Consider the following 14,644-nt stretch of genomic DNA (forward strand, 5'->3'; position numbering starts at 1 on the left):
GAAGAAACTACTTTTGTAGACAATTTTTAATTGTTATTATACATGTTATTTTTCTTTGAACAAAAGAAAAATGTGTCAATTGCTGTACTGTTTTCATTAATTTATCAGATTTTGTTTGCATTCTGAATCTCCTGCTATTTGTACAAGGCTTAGTTAATAATCCACTATGATGAAATAGGTAATTCATTCACAGACTATACATCAATCTGTCAATAGTTTTATTCAGTTTGAGATAACATATTCTTTTGAATCAGCTGTGTAAAAAGTTGTCAGCTTTATATCCTTAAAACAATTGAAAGCAGTTTCTTTCAGCAACTTTTCTCAGCGTAGGTCAGGACCTTAAGAAACCTGTGACTCTTAAAATGTGTCCTGTTCTACATGAAGAGCAATAGTTTTCTACCCCACTGCTAGCCAGCATTTCACACAAGAAGTAGGGCACCAAAATTATGGCAGAAAAGCTACTAAGTGGTCCTTGTCCCTGCCTAAAAAGGTACATTGTGTTCCACCCCTTTGAAAATGAATCTGACTTAGAGCAGGGAAAGATAAAAGTGAGAAGGAAAGGATGGATGAGTGGGACAGGATGTTCAGTTGAAGGCTCTGTTATATCACATCTGTGGCATTGATTATAACCTCTTTGCATCCAGTATTGCAGCCCCTTGTTTCTGATCGGAATATCTAGGCATTAAAATGCTAACCATGTGGTAAGTTAGAGAGTCATAGATGTTGTCATATACTACTGCCCTTTACCTACCTTCTCAAGATATTGCTCACTAATACATCATCCTTACAGCTGTTAACATTGCCACCCACATAAGAAGCTTGAAAACTTTTGAAGGCCTTCATATCCAGGCTTTTATATAACAAAAGCATGTTATAATTTTGAACAAAATAATTCTAATCTAAAGATTCAAGCTTCTCGTTGTGATGGTATTTGATCAGGATTGTGAAAAAGTACCAACTTCCTTCTGGTATGAATTTTGCATAGTGTAGCTTGGTAAACTATTTTGACTGATGAAGCAGTTTTAATATAATAAGAGCAATAGCTTTTTTTTTAGCTTTTTAGCTTTTTTTTTTTTTTCCTCTTCAAGGTTCCCAGAAATATAATGTATTAAAATCCCTGTAGTAATATGCATATAAATGTTTTAATATATGTATTTATATTATTTTCTGAGAGAAGAATGAAAATGAAAACAAGAATGAACTCAAAAAATGAAGATTTGAATACTGTTTACATTGAAACCAATGGCAAACCTTTCTACTTTTCTCTGGAATGCAAGTTCTAAGGTTTTGTTTTCATACCCAAAAGAGGCAATACAACATACAAATTAAATGATTTAGAACTCTTTTGTATGCTAATGCACTGGTTGAGCATCAATATGATTACATATTTTTTTAATCTTCAATGATAATTAACAAGAAGTTCTGTGTCTTTTTGGTCTGAGAAATAAAAACATTTTGTAAACATAGAGATTAAATAAAGTCCTTAGGAGAATGAAAAAGTCCTTTTATCAAATAGTAATTAAAGCTAACAGTGTCTTGCCCAGTGGTATGCAGCCATTGTTGGGTAATATCAGTTTTGCCATAAAGTTTTCATGCTTTGCAATAGTTGAGCTTTGACTGAATTATTCTGTAAATTACTTCTTTTATTTTTTTCCAGATAATAAATTAAACCAGCAAAAAATAATCTAAGGGTTTCTTGAGAAAACCCTTATCAGACAACCACATTTACTTTGCATTCATATTACCATTAGTCATAGTTTCCACTAAGGGAGTCAAAAATTCTGGAAACATTTAGTAATCGAAGACACTTTTTCCTGTTATTGTTTGTCTGGGTATTTCGTCTTGCATTTGCTTGGGAGACATACATTTTTTGTTAAATTCTACTGTTGCTTTTTATTTTTGGTGATTCAGTATTATTGTAGGCAACCTATTTCCTTACTTCATTTTCATTTCTGGGGACAGGGTGTAGTCCATCTTATTTAGTGGAATTCTGACTATAACTCCAAAGAATTGTTTTTTTAAGGGATGTTGTTTTCTTCTGTACCAGTAGCTGAAAGAAGATTTTTCTCAGATGGGAGCTTCAACTTAGATAAAAGAACGTGTCTTCAAACAGGAGTAGAAAGTGAATGCACCTAAACTCAGATGTTCATACACAAACACTGGCTTATTTGCTAACACATGCTAGAGATTACTAAACAGCATAGACACATTGAGTTTTGACATTTTTGACAAGGTCCTTTCAACCTTATCTCTTTTCTGTTGTTTTTTGACAGAATGGTCAATCACTGAGAAGAAGAGATTGAACACAAGTGATTTTTAAGCACTCAGCTAGGTGCACTTGCTTCTAGTTCCTGCATAAAAGTAATACATTTTACATGAAATATCTTTGGCAGAAAAGACATGCAACATTCCATGTAATTTGGACCAGAGCTGAGGAGTCATAATCATGATGCTGAAGACCTCACATATTTGTTTTCATTCTTTATTGGTCTCTATTTAGCATTAATATTATTTTTGCAGTTCGGCGAGAAAGATAGAAATCTTTCTGCTCTTTCTTCCCTCCTTCCCCTTGTTTTCTAGTAGGCAGGTACTTACAGTACACAAGATTTGGGGTTAAAGCCCCTTCAGTATGAGGATGATTGAACATGGCTCTTCTGTATGGGAATTCTGAACACTGAACTACCATAGATAAGGAGACAGTACCTTGACAGGAAAGGATAGAATACAATAGGAAAGGAAAGGTTAAATTTTAATGAAAGTGATTATATTCCCCATTTTGCATGCTGGAATATAAACTCCAAATGGAGGACCCATCTCTTTACAGCCCAATTTAAGATCCTCAATCTAAGCAGAGATAAGATTTAGGATAAACCTCTTCATTCTGTATTGACTAGTTTAGGTGCCTCCCACTGGGAGATTTTCTTTAAGATCTTGTTTTGAGATATATGTATATACACACAACTTCATGTATGTATAGAGAATATTGATACCTTACATAGTACTGGGGGACTGTTTTAAAATTTCTTTAAATTAGGCATACATGCTTCAGGATTAGGCATGCAACAGTAAAGTATGGATCACTTGAGTAATTTCTTTGAAAATGTGTATCAGGGGTATTTCTTTTTTCCCCAGTTATATACTGACCTGTTTTGGATATGTGGAAGGCCTTTGGTGTGTGATTTTGAGTGCATTCCACATGGTATTATTTCCCAGATAGTATTTTGTCTTTATGACTGTTTTTGTATGAAAGGCAGTTCCACATTTGACAGGTTTAGCATAATCTATATGTAAGGTTTATGCTGTCAGAAACTGACTTTTGTCCAAAAACTGTAGATATGGGTAAGGGGTAAAGGTTAACATGCCAATAGGGAATTCTAAAACTGTGCTTGCAAAATCTCCTGGTCAGATGCTAAAGAGGGACTGATTTGGGGAAGGTCTTGAGTTTTAATTTTGTTAGCACATGTCTCTCCCCCATTCTGCAGTTGTGCTATGTAAATGACAGTTAATAGTAGCAAAAAGGAAGGAGAATGGGGGCAACCAATATGAAGTAAGGGGAGGAAAACCAGCGGTTATCAGTGGTCAACAGCTTCTTTTCAAATTACTGTTTTTATTATCTGCTTGCTGTTAGGATGAGCAGAGAAGTGATAAAAGGTAGAAAATCAAGAACTGTGTGAAAACAGAATTAAGTAGGAAAGGAGATAAAAGCATGCATTGTAAGAGAGGGTACAGTATTTCTGTCATCTGAATAGTCTGGTTTCTATGCAGTCCACTAAAGCATTTTTCTTCCCATATGTGTTCATTATAGCTCAGTAGTCTGTAAGTGAGGTGGAGAAAGACTGTGTACTGGGGTGATATTAAGAACAGAGTTCTAATTTCTCAAAGGCACACTCAAGTTTTTTTCATAATAGCGCTACCTGTGTGAGACCTTTCTACTTTGTAGCAAAGTGTTTTTCTTAAACCTAAAGGCTTATATATTTATAAAGTAACACCATACCCTAAATATAAATAGCAAAGGAAATCTACTTTTATCAAATTATAGCTTGAATTTAATGAAGCAATAATCAGTCAGCTTGTTTGTGTTAAATTATCATTATGATCTTGGGAAAATTGTGATTATAGTTTAATTATAAGACTGTAAATATATTCTGTTTTCCATACTAACATTTTTGACAACTCTATTGACTTTTTACTGAGATTTTAGTTATTTACTTATATCTATATTTTTTTAGTGCACGCCAAAATGTGGCCCAGGATTCAAACACCGAATTGTTCTGTGCAAAAGCAGCGATCTTTTAAAAACTTTTCCAGCTGCACAGTGCCAAGAGGAAAGCAAGCCACCGGTTCGCATCCGTTGTAGTTTGGGCCGATGTCCTCCTCCTCGCTGGGTTACTGGAGACTGGGGACAGGTGAGATAGTTCGTATTAGTATTTACTGCTGTTAATCTCCTACACATTAGCGCTTTCTAAGAATCGTAGTTTTCTTCCTGCATGATGGCCTCCAGCTCCTCCTGTTTGTTGCCCATGCTGCGTGCATTCATGTAGATGCACTTCAGCCGGGCTAGTCTTCCCACGATTTTTCTGGAAGGGCTGGCACATTTACCTAATAGAATATGTTGCTGGAAATGGATAAGAAATTGTTCCCATGACTGAAACAAAACCTTCTGTCCTGTTTGTCTCAGATTCAAATTTGCTTCTGAATGATGGTTGTCTGCTGAGATAAGAAGGATTTGCTGACAGCAATCTTATTTCTACTGGATGGGTTTCTGAACTCAATTTTTAAAAAATTAAATACTCCTTATTACAGTTTTTTCGGAATGGGATTTTGGGATACAACTATGTTGCAAGATTTAATATTTTTAAAACACATTTAACTTCCTTGAGAAACATGGTGGAAATAGAAAGCTAATTCCTATTTTTGGTAAGGTAGATATATATATATAAATATCTTTTCACCAAAAAAGCTTTGAGTTCTATATAATTTTACATATAATATGCTGAATTACTGGACAGGGAGCTAAATTGTTACAGGACAGGCTGAATAGTGCTGCCATTATGCAGTTTTTCTAAACAAGATATACTGGGTTTCCTTCTTTCTTTATGTTTTTGCATCTCAGTTGTGATCAATGGCCTCTTTTAAAAATAATAAATGGATGGTTTAGGTTCTGAGTTTGCTGGGTAATTTGCCACTAATTAAAATAAAACACTTCAACTTATCTAACCATGGGACAATAATTTGTGGTATTACAGACTAATTGGCTTTTCTTTTGTGGCAGTTGTTCAGATGTATGTTTATTTTAAATTGATATTGTACTAAAATCACTGTTTAGTTATAGAAAATAAAAATTGTTTTCAAACAGCAAAGTGTTTTTATTTGAAAAGTAGCTTCCTTTTTCCATAAAAAAAGTCCTCTAGGAGATTTGAATCCTTTGCTTTTCTTTTTTATTTGAAAGTTATTATTTCTCTCATGAAAACATGCACTTAAACTCACCCACAATATATGAAATAGTGTAAATTATATTCTTATACATCAATCTGAACTGTTCAGGGAGACAATATTCCATTGTGTTTTATTTTCTTTGAAAGAAAAGTGCTCACAAATACTGTCAAAAAAGAAATATTCTAAACTATTTTATGAAAATTAGTTTCTGTATCAACCAAATCTCTTCAGGTGCTTGTGTTCTTTAAAAGTTGTGCATGTGTAATTTTCCTGATTGCTTTCCTGTTACCTTGTTTTGTATTTAAAAAGTTAGTTTTTTATCTTTCTTATTTTCAGTGTTCTGCACAGTGTGGTCTTGGGCAACAGATGAGAACAGTACAGTGCCTCTCATACACCGGACAGGCATCCAGCGAGTGTCCAGAAACAGTTAGACCTCCATCAATGCAGCAGTGTGAAAGTAAATGTGACAGTACTCCCATTTCCAACACAGAAGGTAAGTTTTCCATCTCAATATAATTTATTCTGGAAAGAGTAAAGTGATATGGACAGTATTACTACATTAACTTATTAGTAACAGTCTCGATGACATCATCTCTCAGACTGTGAATGGATTTTTTACAAATATTTTCTAATTAGTCATTGCAGTTCAAAGGTGAAGCCAATAAAAACCTAAATACAGGTTCTTTATTTAAAAAAACACTCTTAAAAATATATAGCCTAGGTCATGGACACAATACTATTGTTTTGTGTCATTAATTTAATTTTCCAGTCTCTTTATTGATTCAATGGAAATGTCTGCAATAGCAGAGGGGCATGATACACTTCTCATCCACTGACTTTTTACCTGGTCCATCAGCAGTTACCATAAAAACGTAGTGACAAAAATAGTTAATTACATGTTCATTGAAAGACTCAGACCACAGATTTAATGCTACACAGTGCTACAAGCCAGTCAGTATGCTTTGACTTACTTGTCAGCTTCTTCTAATTAACTTTTAGTTTCTTGGATTTATAATGCCTATTTGAATTATTATGGCATTTTAGTCTAATTTAATCAGACTATTAACTAGCTTCATCATAACGTATTTTTGCTACAGTATCTATTAGATAATAATGTCAAAATAAGCTTATTCACGTTTATGAAAGGCTCCAGATCTGAACTCATAACCTCTTAGGAAATGCTGTCTTCAAAGCAGAATTGGAGAGCTAGGCAGTGAAAACAAAAGAAGTTTCCTCATTGATTGTAAAAAGTTAGAATAATTGCTCACCAGATGAGTACGTTTCCTTTTATGTAGAAGGAGAAAAGAAACAAAATATTACCAAAACACCAAAACGTGTCCAAAAAGCAACAAAGATTGCACAGCAGTAATAGGTATTTTAAAAGTTATTCCCTTAATTTTGATATTTCCTAAATTTTGAGTACTTGGTGACAATGTCACTAACGCTGCCGCTGTCAACATAACTAACCTTTGTGCATTACATAATGAGGTATCTTTTGCATGGGTTCTCCAACTACATTGGAGTTCAGTATCCTATTCATAGGGAATGAAAAAAAGCAAATTTATGGTACAGTCTATCCTGATTTGGTGTTCACTCAATACCTACTGTATCCATTCAGGTTCATGCCATAGATTCAAAGTTGTTATAGAAGTCTGTCAAATGGAGATTTCCGTGATGAAATGGGATCATACTAAAATCTTCCAAGAAATAGACTCATGATTCAGTGTATGAGCACAGTAATTTACTGCTTGGAAGTTTTAATTTTAGAGAGGGGCTTATCGTTCTATATTGTCATTTGAAAAAACATCTTCATAATAGAATTTTATGTGGTTGTTTTAATTCCCAATTTTATGTTTAGTGCTCTCAAGTAATCTCTATGTGATGATTATCAATCTAGGAAGCTTTCTGCCCTTTGGAGCTCAAAGGCTGAATGAGATTTTATTTCCAAGCACAAATGTTTTTCCAAAGTAAGGAAGGTAGTAAAGTACTGACAAGTGGGCACTATTTAGTCCTAGTCTCCTCTTAATTTCGAGATGACAACGCCATGTTGTTATTTATAGTTATAATGTTAGTAATTCTTCAATATTATCAGGAAAATACACTAATCTTCTAGAGATGAATACAATCAGGATTTTTCTGTGTGTGATCTGTGTATGCTGTGTGGATGTGGATTTGTTTACAGAGGAAATGGCAGGGTAACTATGAAAAGTAACCTTGTTGGTATTAGTGTTTTTCAGGGACATACACCTTCACTGGAAAATTTTTGAGATCCACAAACAGCAAATATTGAAAATCACTTACATAGTATTCTGGATGGACTTCAGCTCTTTAGCCTGCACTCTGAATGGGCCAGGCATTAGCCAGCTCCTTACTGACAGCCATGCAGCCTTGTTAGTGCAGTTAGGAAGAACTGGAGGGAAAAAGATACAACACAATCTGTTCCAGTGGGTACAATTCACAACACATTACCACTTAGCATCCCATTTTTGCATATGTCCCACATGAAGGTGTTTACTGGAAACAACAGATTATTTGTAAGTGATTAAATGGCTCAAAAGTAAATGTAATCTCAAAGTTCATTTAATAATTTAAAATACCTACATCCTTTCAGAAGAGCCTTACTGCAATCCATAAAATTCTAATGTTGCCCTATCGCAAAATTAGACAAAAGCTTTGTATTCAAGGTATTTTTTCAATACTTTTACAACTATATCTTAAATGTATATTCTCATTCATACACATTTCAAAACTGGTATTAAATAGTGACTATAAGAAGCACAAACTAAGGATTTGCAAAATAATGCACATGTATTGCACATTTTCTGCCTTAAAAATATCCTCTTAGACAAAAGAGGAGGTGGTATCTCTTGTGTTAGTAAAGTGCTAGCCTTTAAACAGGGAGGCATATCTTTTTCAGCATTCTAGAGGTGACGACAAGATTGTAAGATTTCAAGAACTGACTAGTCCTGAAGAGTGTGACTATTTTTTGAAAGATATTACTTTCTGAGAAAGAAATAGTTCAGTCCTGGATTTTCCTCATGACTGTATTTGTGAGAGGGGCACGCTCTGCCTGTGCACTTGCTGCTGTCTCTCTCCAGGTGCAGCGGGATGTGAATGGTGTACCAGAAGTCAAGTTTCAGGGAAGGAGTCGGGTATTTCAGAGAGGGGTTTCTGCCCCTTGGGAGTGCATGTGTGTAGCAGAGCATGCCCGCTCACACGTGGAGACTTTGTCCATGTGCCACACAGAAGCACTGCCCTCGTGATTTGGGCCCCACTGTGGGACAAAAGCAACTTCAGCAACAGGTCATTTCTTTTTTGCAGCAGGGTCAGGCTACCTGAGGGGATTCCCTTCCTATTTCAAACCCAAGCAAACCTCCTTCACTTGCCTAACTCTGCTGCTTGCAGCCTAGGGAACCCATTCAACAATTTCTGGACAATTTAATTTTGCTAACCCAAGATAAGAACATACATTTTTTTGATGAAGCTTGACCCACTCTGCAATATAACAATCATGTTGGTATAGTTCAAAAGCACTTTCTTGGGGAAAGTATGGGTTGTTTACATATAAGAGTCAAAATTTTGGGGATACTGAAATACTAAAAGAAAGTTATGATATATCTTGTCACACTTTACATCTGCTCTGTGTTTTCTTTAAAGTCTTCATTGGAGATTTAGAATATTGTAGATGGGGTTTTGACGGGCTACCACTGTTGAGAGTAACATTGCATTTGCTGCTGGAAGGGAACTACAAGCAGCATGCACTACATGATTTGAAATGTATTCAGTATTATTTTATACTCTTAAGTATATATATGTCCACTAAACATAGACTGCTGAAGATCATCTGAAACTTTACCTAGAAAACTATTTTATCTATTTTTCTGTCATTTCAGTTTTCCTTGTGTTTTACGTGATATGTCTTTGCAGTCTCTTTAGCTGAAGAAGGCACAATGACGTTCTGTGATTTTAGTACTGTAATATCATAATATTATCTGATCTAGCCACAGAGTTCAGGAAGGAAGAGTTTAATACATGTAGCTTACTCAAACTTATTACCAGTAGTTATTAGGAACAAAAAGGGCTCTGCTAAACCTCTTTCATTCACCACAGTCCTATGAAGAATAGGCTACTTCATCAGCCACCATATCTATTTCAAAATTGATTTTTAAAACAGAAGATGTGGGCAACTTCCAGAATTTTGTCTCAGTGCTATCCAAATAGCATTGGCTGAACATGGTCCAGTTTTAGTCAAGAGGAAGAATAACTAAAAAAACCATGAAATAGGATAACTTCAAATCGTGCTTCTAGCAAAAATGCAGTTAGTGGCTTTACCTGTATTTAACTAAATACAACATGTATAAGGGTTATTTTGGGGATTGAGTGAACTTTTTACATCTCAACAAGATCAAGTGAACCTTTTTATTCCTCACTTCATTTATAATTCACCATCTGTCTCTCCTATATTCCCAGTCTTCACAAACACAAGGACGTGAAATATTTCTGGAAGATATTTGGCCTTTTTTGGGAAGAGTTTTTGAAACCCAGTGGAGCACAGTGACCATGTGCAGTTGCTAATAGAGAATTATGTTTGTTTCAACCAGCTGCCCTCAATATCTTTTCTCCTGGCATCCAACTCTGTTTCCAAATTGAGAAGTAAAAAATTAGAAAAGTAGTACGTAGAATTAAAAAAATTAGAAAAGTATTATATAAAACATTGGGTAAGTGGAGTAAAAATATTACAATGAAAGTACTATATCTGTGTAAATGAAATGAAAGTTTAAATAATTTCTTGACCTCTACTTATCTAGCTAAAAGCATGAATATTGCTGTTATGCATATTGCAAATACCACAAATACCATTCGGCACAGACCCTGAAGTTTAGCCTCACTGATGCTTTCCTGGGTTCAAATACTAAAAATTCTCATCTGCACTTAACTTGCTACTACAGTATGTTTGCAACAAGAATGCACTGTCAATAACTACCTGTTTCAGAGCACAAGTAATGTCCTAGGAGATTGTATGTGGAAGACAAATAGGAGTAGCTGAATGATTGTCCAGGCTAGTTGTGCTTGTTTCACTATTATGTTTTTTTTCTTACTTGTTTGGTTGTCTTTTCTTACCTGTTGTCCCTTTTGTATTTGGCTTACAAATATCTCACGGTCAAGGACTGCTGTTTGTGTCGGGCCGTGGAGCAACAGCATCCTGGCCTCCAGTCTTCACTGCTAGATATCAAATCAATACAAAATACAATAATGGTCAAAGTCCTGCTAGTTCATCTCCTTTTTATTCACATTTTCTTTATAGCTGTTGTAATTTGAGAGAGATTGGGGAAGGAACCCAGTATCAAATGCAACCTCAAAAGAGTAAACGCTTACAGCATTATTTTGAGACAAATCATTTTCTGAGAGATTAATCTAATTTCATTCTTCCCATCCATTAATTTTTGTAATTCACACTTGTGGGGTTTACTTTTTCTCCATATCTGTCTTCCATCTTCCTACATGTGAGGCAGAGCTCCTTGCCAAAGTCCAATTTTAATACCAGTCTGGAAGGTACCATGCAAATGCTTTTAACTAAAAATCACCTATCACATATCTATCATAATATTTACTCCAGTGCAAAGGAAATCTTCAGCAACAACATCTGAGCTGTCAGATACAGCTGTACATCCAGCTATATCAGAACAACTAGTGGGCACGGGCCAAACCATTCCATTCCCTATTCCCACCTCCTTTCTGCAGAAAGGAAACTGAGCTGGAAGAGAACCATAGCATATTCCAGCAGTGCTCCTGTAATGTGCCCCCACCAGTCACTTTAGATATAACCTGCATGGGATGGAAAGAAGGAATCCTTCCTCTAGTGTGTCTCCCTTCCTGGGAGAGTTACCTACCAGTATGACAAGGGCTGCTGAGGCAGTAAGCCCAGCATATAGGGAAAACACAACTATGAAAAAAAGGCTCTTACATGTCTATTACTTGCATAAAAATGGCTTTTCCTTCTGTATGAAAGAAATTGTGGATGTGTGGAACCAAGCCTGAAGTATAATCCACCGTTCAGTCCAGTCCCTGAACTCACACAGTTAGTGCCTTTATTCATAACACTCGTCATTTTCTCCATCCCACTTAGCTACAGTGCACATTCTATTTCAAGGATTCTTATAAATGCAGAAGCATGGTACCAAATAGTGCGATTTGTGCTAGATTTTGGATAACCTTTCATGGATGGATAAAATAACTCCTGAGAAAGAAGCTATAAAAGTATTTTAAGAAAAATGAGTCACGTTTCCTAGCTGTCTAAAGTGATCATTTATTGCAATAAATGATAATTCTTTGAAGACGGAGTGGGCGCCCTCCTAAATGTCTGGGAGAGAAGCCCTGCAAACATTTTTATGGCTTTTTAAAATATATTGTGTGCACAAGGCTGGACTAGAAAAAGTAGTTACAAAGAGGGCAAGGTGGATAGATAGAGAAGCAGCATGTTAAATGTCAAATTTTCTTTGTATTTTAATTTTTATTTCTGATTTATTTTTTTTTCTCTTTAATGCTCTTAATTATTAGAGTGCAAAGATGTGAACAAAGTGGCATATTGCCCACTGGTGCTGAAGTTCAAGTTCTGCAGTCGAGCATACTTCAGACAGATGTGCTGCAAGACCTGCCAAGGACACTGACCCACAGAAAGCACAAGAATGTGCCTTGTTATTATCATTGTGGAAGAGTGTCCATCGAAGAGAGCCACACAGCGGAATGAGATTGACGTCCTTGCATATGCATTACCCTGTGGAAAACGTAACCACTGGTCAGCCCCAGCTGACAGGATTTCAATATTATTTTAACTTCTGTGAAGTGGGATTTATTAATCCGAAGTGCTGGACACAGTATAAGGAGGGCATGCCAAATTGGAAAGATCCACACAACACATATAGAATAGCTTACTGTGGAACATTTGTGTTCTTTTGACTAAATCCAATAGTCTGTTTACCTCCTTGGACCATTAAAATAATTTTTATTATGGACTTAGCAATGACACTGAATCCATTTGTATTTAAAACTGTTTAAAATGTAGCTGTTATGACTTGGTCTACTATGGAAGTAAAGAAGAATCAGAAAAATGTTAAGTCATACCTTAAAAATGTTAACTATTTTATCTCACGCCACAGCACCACAATTTAAATTATTAAAAGGAGTTTGGAAATGTTATTTAAGGAGCAGAAATTAAAAAAAAAAAGGTATTTTTCCTTCATTCCACCTAATTCCCTTTGGAGTAATCCTTATTTCCTGAACACTGCTGTGAGCCATATATAAAGCTATACTAAATAGAACAACCATGAGGGACTTAGTTTTAAGAGGTGCAACAGTTATTGCAGTGGTGCATGAAATACAAGTGTGCTATGAAACAAAATGAAATCTGTCTTGCAGGTTTATAGCCATCTTACCATTGTACAAGTGAAGCTGTGATTTCCACTGAAAGGGAACATATTTCAATATCATGGAGGAGGCAGACTCCAACAGTGGTGAAGACCATATTGCTAGCTCCTTCACTACTACCTTACAGGTTGCTTAGAACTTACACTTTGACTCCAGCTCACTTTTGTTTACAACACCAACCACAAAGAAGAAACAACTTTGTGGGTATCTAGGTCTGGTTTACATGTTACTGTTGATTCTCACAAATTAAGGAATTCCAGTGCAAAAGATAAGCCTACTATGTAAAGGCAACAATCGTTTGCAAAGCTGAAAGTTAAAGTGGATTCCAGATGTTGCCTTCTTTCATACCATAGCAGAAGGGCATTTTTTTATCAGAAAATTCAGGACACCACATCTGAGTGGGCAAGGATTACAACCAAAGAATAAATGATTCTTGGAGGTATCTAGGTTCAGTTCTCACGAGAAGTCAAAAGTGTGCTTGAGCCAGGAGGCCTATTAGACTATCAGGAGTAAGGCACACTGGAAAATAGGTGGCTAGAATGAAGTCTGGCCACCTTCACCTACATGGCTAGGTACATATTTAAAGCTGGACCATATTTACAACTAGGGGCAGCTTTCAGTGTGAGACTGAAACAAACTCATGCTTCTGGATTAATAGCTAGATGCCGTAACTATTCTGCTGCCATACTCCACTTATTTTATATTACCATATTTTTAATATTCAACAAATACTTTGCATTTTTACATGTGAAACCAAACTACTTAGGCAAGTCACATTCAAGAATCTACCATACGAAATTTAATTGTTGTGCTCCTCTTCCCCTTCACTTTTCAGTAACAGACTCAACAAGGAGATAAGGAATGTAGGTACTTGTTTATATTAATATATTGTACTTGAACACTTGCATTTTTGCAGCAGGTACTTGATGAATGTGCTTTTGTGTCCAACCTCCTTTGTTGTAGTGCAATTTAAAGTATGTGAACAGTAATGTTACAAATTCTAACTCAAATAGCACTTTTTTAAAAAAGTACTCTTTCCAGTGAAAAATAATTTCAGAATACCATTGATTGAAGTGTACCCAACATATCTTACTAATAACAAGCCAAATGAGTTGCACACTATTTACTAATGTGAATTAACATGGAACAATAGATATTGTTAACAGGACTCATACTATGAAATTCCCTCAAGATATTGACAATCTATCGGTGGGGGTTTGTGTAGCCCACGTATTCATGACCATCAAATTCCTGTCATCTGCTACCTCTTGTCAGTATGTCCACTTCCATAAGCCTGTGACCAGTGGAATTCATTTTCAATTGGCTTGCATGTATTCACATATGCTTACCTGCTGCTCTCATCACCATGTAACCAACTCCTGTTAAAACTGACACTAGTAGATAAAAACCCCAATCTTTGGGAGTTGCACATAGGGAGTAAGGACAGTATGTAGTCCTTCTCTGTTAAGTGAATCAACACTTTTTGACAAAAAACCTTGGTGCTAGCATGCCCTGGCTAGGCCAAAAGTATGATGAAAGGGAAAGGGGTTGCTACGGCATTCCCCAAGCAAGAGGCCTCCTTGTATCAGGGTCCAGTTTTCTATAGGGGATGATTTTGTTTATCAGCTAATGTGTCTTTCCAGTTAAAAATAAAAAGGTTTCTGTGTATTCAAAAGAAACCTTTTTTTTTTTTTTTTTTTTTTTTTTTTTCTCTCATTAGACAATTAAAATATAAAAAAAAAAAAAAAAAAAAAAAAAAAGTTCTAGGAAAAATATTAAACCC

The 14,644-nt window shown here is 35.6% G+C and overlaps 1 protein-coding gene across 2 annotated transcripts in view; it reads left to right on the forward strand.

Moving 5' to 3' along the window:
* ADAMTS6 (ADAM metallopeptidase with thrombospondin type 1 motif 6) overlaps positions 1-14,498 on the forward strand; it is a 160,618-nt gene extending 146,120 nt beyond the window's left edge. For both annotated transcript variants that reach the window (XM_014965132.1, XM_014965133.1), the window contains exons 23-25: positions 4,230-4,406; positions 5,773-5,929; positions 11,995-14,498. In XM_014965132.1, the coding sequence (XP_014820618.1) occupies positions 4,230-4,406; positions 5,773-5,929; positions 11,995-12,104 (444 nt within the window). In that variant the 3' untranslated portion in view covers positions 12,105-14,498. The remainder of the gene's footprint in view (positions 1-4,229; positions 4,407-5,772; positions 5,930-11,994) is intronic.
* Positions 14,499-14,644: the final 146 nt, after the last annotated feature.

Source organism: Calidris pugnax, unplaced genomic scaffold (genome assembly GCF_001431845.1).
Source record: "Calidris pugnax isolate Ruff unplaced genomic scaffold, ASM143184v1 scaffold273, whole genome shotgun sequence".
In the NCBI taxonomy this organism is placed as follows: domain Eukaryota; kingdom Metazoa; phylum Chordata; class Aves; order Charadriiformes; family Scolopacidae; genus Calidris; species Calidris pugnax.